Source organism: Anopheles coustani, chromosome 3 (genome assembly GCF_943734705.1).
Source record: "Anopheles coustani chromosome 3, idAnoCousDA_361_x.2, whole genome shotgun sequence".
Taxonomy (NCBI): Eukaryota; Metazoa; Arthropoda; class Insecta; order Diptera; family Culicidae; genus Anopheles; species Anopheles coustani.
In genome coordinates this window covers 21,950,554-21,958,262 of record NC_071288.1, presented here as the reverse complement: position 1 = coordinate 21,958,262, position 7,709 = coordinate 21,950,554, and the positions used below count along the sequence as shown (strand labels likewise).

The following is a 7,709-nucleotide window of genomic DNA, read 5'->3' as shown; positions in this document are numbered from 1 at the left end:
GTTATAAACAGGCATACGCAACAGAAGCATTACATATTCAAAATAAAACAATCGATCGTTACTGACGACACCTATAAACAAGGATATCAAGTCATTTTGCAAAAAAAACAAGAGAGAATAAAACACAGCAATCGTTGAAAACCATTTTTGCATCAAACAAGGAAAAAGTTCATTCGGTACCGTAACGCGAAACCGTTTAAGGATCGGACAACACAATACGATGCCATCGATGGGGGATGAGTTAAGTTAAGCGTTTCATACAGTTATTATAACCCATTTCCCGAGCAAATTTGTAACACATTTAGTATACATGCATGGTTCGACACGTGTAAATAGTGGCAGTCAGTTTCGTGAAATCATAATAAACCACACCTCTAAACAATTAATTTTTTTGCGCGTTTTTCTTTGTTTGCTATTCGAAAACATCCATATCAACCACCAGATTTTATCTAACTGAACTGATAATCAACAGTAGGATTAAATGAAACACGACACAGAGCTGGTGAAATACATTGTAAATAACATTTTTCAACTGCTTTATTGGTTGCATCACGACGCTGATGATTCCCATGGGTTAAGTTTCCTTTGGCCAAATCGTCAAATGGACTTGCTGTTCCCGAGTGGCGACGAATTGGTTTAAAATCTCTTCTGTCTTCGTTACGTAATTCCACTAAACGGTGGCTTAGTTACTAAAGTTTTTTTGTTACTCTACACCATACCACTGTTTTTTTTCAGTTCCTAGTTACATTACTACGAATATACACTCTTCCATCGCGCTCGACAACCGGAGCCCATTTTCCGTCGTCGGTTGCGTTACGATAAACATGTTTTTTTTTTCTCTTCGCCTTTTTGTACAAGAGTGGGTGGTCAGTGGTAAAAAACACGGGGAATGAAAACTGAAGCTAAACATGCGCCCCGTAGAGGAAGGGGGGTTGTTGTTTGTGTACACACTTCCAATGGAAAATTAAAGCTAGTTCGGCACAAAATTTACGACGGCCGCGCGGAGAGTTTTCCGACAACAGCGGAAAGAGTATGATGATGGTGAGTGAGTGACTATATTGAGCTAGTTGGCTAGTTAAAAAAAATCATAACAATGCACCCCTAAACCGGTACTCGTACTGGACACGGGGTAGGAAAAGGGGGGACGTTTTTCAAAACATATCTAAACTTTCGTACATTCATCCATGGCAACAGAAACCCGGCTACACTGACGACACGTGGCTTAAGTATGCGCTTTCACCGGTTTTATCGCCTTCGGTCGCGCTCCCGGTCGCGGGAACGATCACGTTCGTGCTTGGAGGAGCGATGCCTACTGCTGCCGTCACTATGGCGACCGGAAGAGCTGTACTTGTCGTGCTTGCCATTGCCCCGCCCCCGGTCGTCCTTTTCGCTACGCCGATAATCGTCGCGATCGTAGCCACCTCCTCCTCCTCCTTTGCCACCATCCGAACGGATACGATCCCGATCGCGATCACGATCCCTTTGGCGATCGCGCTGCTCCAGCATCATCGAGGACGTGTTGCTGCTGCTGATTCCTTTCGTACGCTCACGATCACGATCGGAGCCGTTCATGTAACGATTGTCGCTGGTGGTTCGCTCGTCCCGTCCCGAGCGCCGATCGTACCGTTTCTCGCTGGAAAAGAAAGAAAAACATAATACAGTTCCGATCCGATGAGGTTCTTTAAAAAAGTTATTTGATGTTCTTTGGGGCCGTTTAACGTCAATTTCATCATGTTTTGCAGTTATTTCGTCATTTTCAAGATCAGCTTTCGTTCATATGAATCTTTCACCAAAGATTCATTCGAATCTTTAAACATTGACGAATCGGAAGGGATAGGAGTTTCCAACTAATCCTTCGTGATCTGAATCGGAATTACACATAACTCTACAAAACATCGTATTCCGCTAATGTTTTCCGATGCAGGACATATTTACATTGACTTCTAGCCCTGAAACAACGCTTTCGCACCTTTATTGGGAACTTGACGAGGGAACTAAACAACCACGGAATGTAATTGCTTTGCTGTTTAGTCTAGGAAGGTTTACATTAAATGATAACGTTGCTCTTGATGATGATAAAAAAAAGCAGTGGAAATCAGCCCAAAAGAAGGATAAATTGGAAAAAAGCCTTTACGAACCTCTTCTTGTACTTTTGCGGCGAATCAATTGGCGAAGGTGAGCGGGACGAGTAGTGGCGGGAGGATTTCTTCTTCGCCGACGAGGACGTCTTCGAGGGCGTCCTCGAGCGATGGCGAGTCTTTTTCGAGGTGCGTTTCGTGCCACCGCCCTTCTCGTAGTACGGCGAGTGAGCCGATCGGGAGCGTGATCGAGAGCGCGAAACGACACTTCGGGAGCGCGTTTTCGATCTCGAGCGGGACGTTCGGGAGCGGGATCGCGAGTGGGACCTCGAGCGAGACTGCGAGCGGGACATGGACCGAGGCGAGCGTGATTTGGAGCGCGAGCGCGACCGGGAGTTGGAGCGCGAGCGCGAGTTCCGCTTCCCGTCGAGTTTCGCCGTTGAGTCGGACTCGTTGTTGTTCATGCCGGCGTTACTGCTGTTATTGTTGTTGCTATTGTTGTGGCTAGGATTGTTGTTACCTCCACTGTTGGTGCTGCCGGTGTTGTAGTTGTTGCCGCTGCCGCTGTTGTTCGACGTCGCGTTCGTCGTGCCGGACGGATTCACCGGCGGTGGGAGGGCCCGCTGGATGAAGCCACCCCACGCGTTGTGCGATCCGTTGTTGCGATCGACGGTGATGACGGTCGGCGGGGTGGCGTTCGCCTCGGGGCGATCCTTCTTCCGCTGCTCCTGGTACTTCTTCTTGAGCGTCTCGACGGCCGCCTCCAGCTGCTCGGCGTTCGGTTTGCCCCGCTTGTAAAGGGCCATGATGCGGTAGCAGACGTCCAGCATGTCATCCTCGCTGACGCGAAATATCACGAACCACGGTGGGCTGCTCGGGAGCGGAATGTTGTGCTTGCGCGCGGTCAGGTAGATGCAGGCGCACGCGATCGTTTCCGGGTGGTAGCGCACGAACACGTCCGTCCGGAAGGAGTCGTTCATGAAGTTCCACGCCATCTGCATCATGTTCTGGTGCATCTCCAGCTCGAGGTACTTCAGGTACATCACGATCAGCTTATGCGGGTGCTTCACGTGCACGCAGAACCCGAGCTCCTTCAGGACACGCCGCTCCGCCTTGATGACCTGCGACTTGAGGTTGATGTAGTGCTGATCCAGAACCATCGGTATCATGGGCCTAGGTTTTTTTTGTTATGTGTGAGAAAATGTGAGCGAAAGACAGCGTCGAAGAAAAGAAGAGAAACGGAAGGAAGGAAACAGCACGCACGAGGGCGTTTTTTAAACTCACTGTTGTGGACGTGATGGCTTGTTAAAACTAGTTACAGGGTGGGAAACGGGTTGGAACGGGTATCTGAATGCAACTTTGGAATCGCTCTATAGAAGAAATGTGTTCCAAAAATCTTTTTGAACAAAACAAAATGAAACAAAACAAAAACAAAACTCCCTTCATCTTGTGCCGGGTGCGTAGTAGGCAACGATTTGCGGTTTAAAGAAGGGACTCGTACTTAATGCATCCAAGTAGGTTCGTATGGTTTTTGGTGAAAGTTAGAATTTGCATTTTCATTTTTCTTGACAAATTAGTACGTTAAGTACCTTTTACAGTGTGCTAGTTTTAGCTGTTCATTGATGCACAAAGCAAACGTTATGGTTCTTTTCCATACAACTTACCATACACACATCTACTTACACAGACTTCTTTGCCCACGTCAAAATCATTCTAAAATTATAGCTAAAAAGATAGATGAACATTTAAAATTAAACCCCATGCGAGGAGGGGGTGCCACTTTTCGTTCCCGTGTTGGCAGTTGCAATGTTCCAAACCAGGTAGGCAGACCGGCGTCTCCGAACGGCTAGGACTCTACTTACCCGAAGCAGCAGGAGGCTGAAAATACCGATCAAATGCTTTGGCCAACCCATTTCTCACACACTCTGGTAGGCTAGGCTAGAGCTGGTGCGTTCGCCCGGGGCTGTCTTGAGGAGGCAAGGTGTAATGGCAAGAAAACATAAAGAAAAAAAGAGAACATCGATTTGCACATTGGGGAAAGAGAGAAATATGTAGATAGTAGAAACACAAACAAGAATAGTGCCACAGACACGACGGTGGTACGGTCATGCTGTCTCGGGGGGTCCCCCGTATGGCGCTGTCCAAGGCTCAACACCGAGGCACCACGCACCCGGGGGAGGCCCGCCTCCTGTGTGCTCCGGTGTTAGTTTCGTTTCCCAGTACAGACACTATTCCCCCGTTTTTTCTTCGTTCTTGTTTTCTATGCGGCACTTCCTTTGCAGCTCAGTCAACAGCGCAGCGCTGGCGTACCGGGATGGATGGATGGATGGATGGTTGTTCCCAGAATGCATGTATCGATATTTCCAGTCCTGCTGCTGTCCTCCCGCCGGTCGGTGTTGGTTGGCAGCCATGTGTTTTTTTCCACTGGGTGGGAGGCTTTGAGGTCCACCGTCCGATTCGGGGCAGCATTCACGATTCAGTTCGTTTACGCTCGTCTCGAAGGACCCGGTTGTGGATGTGTGTGGATGGTTGGTTGCATGGACGGCCCTCCGCGGGTGCCTGTCGTGTCCGCCCTGCTCTTCTTCCGGAGACGAAGATGACACACTCTAAGACTAACCTTTTGCGCCGGATCATTTTGTGATCCGCTCGGCCACTTGCATTGGCGGCGGCAGCAGCAGCAGGGCCGTGCACGCGCGGACCGGAGAGACGGACGGAGATTTGTTTGGATCGATTTTGTTTTGTTCAGTTTTTACACCATTTCTTAATGCTTCTTTTAGCTCATAGCTTTGAGAAGGGGATAGAGTTTTGTGTAAGATTGAGCGTCTTACCTACAAAACTATAAGTGAAATAAGTTAATAGAAGTCGCTTAACCGCACGAGCCAGCAGCATATTTGGCGTATGTTGCTTGCAGGACGGAGAGATCGAATGGGAGTGCGAGTCTAACTGGCCTGCGCGATACTTACTTTTGGCTCCGCACTTGTTTGATGTGGTGAAAGACGTTGATTACGTCCCGTATCCTACGCGGAGCCTCTTCAATCTTGGACGCCAGGCAGATGCAACTCATCGCCGTCGCTTCCATGCTGTGTCGCACAAAGGACTTTGAGTAGAAGAACCGCTGGAACAGCACCTGCCCAGTGGCCATTGCAACCTGAATGAGGGTAAAAATAGATGTCAACATTGTGCCTCAAGATTGCAACATCCGACGAAACAGCATCACAGTGCCCTGTGTTTTGGAACAGGTGTTCTAAGCTCACTTTCGACCATTTAGGTTTGCAAATTTGTTTTGCTTTTCATAAACACCAAGCAAACAAACTTAATTACTCATCACACAAACTGGGCGACACACATGCACGCACAAACACGCCCAAGATGGCGTCGCAAGGAAGTTAGGAAGTGCTTACCTGCGGCAACTTTAAAAGGATTCCGGCTGTTTGAATCAGCTCGCATCCTAGGATCCGCAGGTCCGTTTCCGTTTCCCGATCGAGGCCATCGCTTTGCGACGGCGTTTGGTCGAGCTTCGCTTCCGGAAGTAGGCAGTTTTCGAGCGTCAGCACAATCTTTCCGTACGGACGCTGCAGAGGCAGAGTCACGGACGTCGTCGTTTTGTTGCTGGCCGTTTCGGTAATCGTTTTGCTCACACTCATTGTTTTCCGAACGGGGCGATCCAACGGGAACAACAGAAAACGCGAAACGTGAACAGAAAAACTACCTAAATCGAGCTCGCGAAAGAAAATCGCACGCCAGTTTGATCACACTTTTCAAGGGCTTTTAATAGTAGTGTTGGCAGAATGAGGAGTCGGAAGATTCGCTCCGTTGACGGATTCGAAAGGATTGGATCCTAGTTGACTGATTCGAATCTATTTTAACTCGTTTGAGATTTGAATCTGTTAAAGATAAATCCGAATGTTTAAATAATCTGACAATAAAATAACGCAAATCTCCTTTTCTTACCTAAATCAGCTAATGAAATCAACAACGTTTGGCAATTTGTATGATGTGTCGGATTGGGATTCAGATTTGAAGTCCGATAGATTCCGATCCCTTCCATGACGGGCATCCCTACATCCATTTTTCGAAACAATTTTGACGTTTATGACAAAATCTACTGTTTTCTTCGTACCACAGTTATTTAAATAAGATTGCCACAGTTGATAAAATTTGAAATGAACCATTTTGATAAGACCGTTATACGAGGTAGAGGAATATACGATCGACTTCTTTTCATTAACCCCTTCACAATCCTGCCACTTCCCGAAAAGGCTTAAAAAAATATTGTTTTGCTTATAAGAACTTCTGTGGTTCAGGTCGATACTGTGTCAGATTTATTTCAAATGAATAGATTCAAATTAAATAAATGAATTAAAATGTACAAACATGTTAGAATGTTTTTTCGCAGCAGGCGCAGTCCTAATCAATGCCGTGTAACGAAAGTAGAACCCAAACGGGCGACAGAAAACTAATGGGCAAAGCAGTACGAAAACCAATTGCTTATCCGAGAGAGGTTCAGAAAAAAAGTGTGAAGAGTTCAACGCCATACTTTCAACACATATTATGATATCGTTACAGCGATCGTATTTATTCATGACACAGTTTCTATCAACTACTTTGCCTATAGTTAACTGTTGTTCAAATAAAATACAATTGAAGTTTGATTGGTAAAATTTCAATTAAGCCAGTACCGTTGTTTTTTTCAAATGAGTTCGTAGTCATTATACTATTTACAGTGATTGCAAAACGAAGATCACAGGGCCGTTTACCTTATCCTGCCGATGTGCTTTCTATACTAGTTGAAGTTATAATTAACGGCAAGACCATATTGAGATACCACCCACCACTGCCTGGATCAGTTTTTGTACAAAACTAAAAGAACGCTATAAAGGGATAAAAGTCCTCCTCCGGATGCTTAGCGGAAGAGAGATAGAGTTGCCAGTATCACCGGATCGTTTAGCATGACACCCTCCCAGTACACAGGGACCGGATGCAGCAGCATTTTAATTAAAACTCATTTTTATTTAGAAGACGAAAGCCGAACCTGTCGAAAGCGTGGGCGGTCCGGAAGGATGGAAGCCGCTTGTCGTCGTCATCGGGAACGCTATCGTCTGCATATTAGCGTTTGCACGATAAGAGTGTAGTTTAGGCGCGCACTCGAGAACCTGCCGGAAAAGTGGTGTGGAATACTATTCCTTCACACACCCAGAGCAGCAGGTGACGATCAAGATGGCTTACACCGTGGGACAGACTCTGGGCGCAGTTGTGTGGAAACAAATTAAATCAGAACGGTACCACCCTACGGGGTGCCGTGGCGCATTCCGAAGCACGAGGAAACCATCGAAGGCATGGAGCCTGGCTGGAAGTGGTAAGTCCTGTCTGCTCCGATAGATAGAAGCAGCAGCGACGGACCGAGGACTGATAAAGTAAGTTTGCAGCTGGTCGGAGCAGATTTGTCCCTGTTCCTTGAAATTGTGTGTCTTTTTATGTTCATTCCCTTCTCACACGGGAAAAGAATTTTCCTCGCTAGGAAGAGTATTAGTGAGGAATGAAGAATGATTACGAATGGGTAAATCGTGTACCGTCGCCTTTCGTCTGCAATCTTGATGAGTCTTCGGGAAAGCGTGGAGAAGGAAAAATCCC

The 7,709-nt window shown here is 46.8% G+C and overlaps 1 protein-coding gene across 1 annotated transcript; it reads right to left on the bottom strand.

Annotated features, from left to right (window-relative positions):
• Positions 1-508: 508 nt before the first annotated feature.
• Positions 509-5,832, bottom strand: LOC131260987 (cyclin-L2-like). Its single transcript, XM_058262858.1, has 4 exons — positions 5,480-5,832; positions 5,042-5,226; positions 2,139-3,251; positions 509-1,633 (listed from the first exon to the last, which is right to left on the bottom strand). The coding sequence occupies exons 1-4, from the start codon at positions 5,720-5,722 to the stop codon at positions 1,246-1,248; spliced, it is 1,929 nt and encodes a 642-aa protein (XP_058118841.1). The 5' UTR covers positions 5,723-5,832; the 3' UTR covers positions 509-1,245.
• Positions 5,833-7,709: the final 1,877 nt, after the last annotated feature.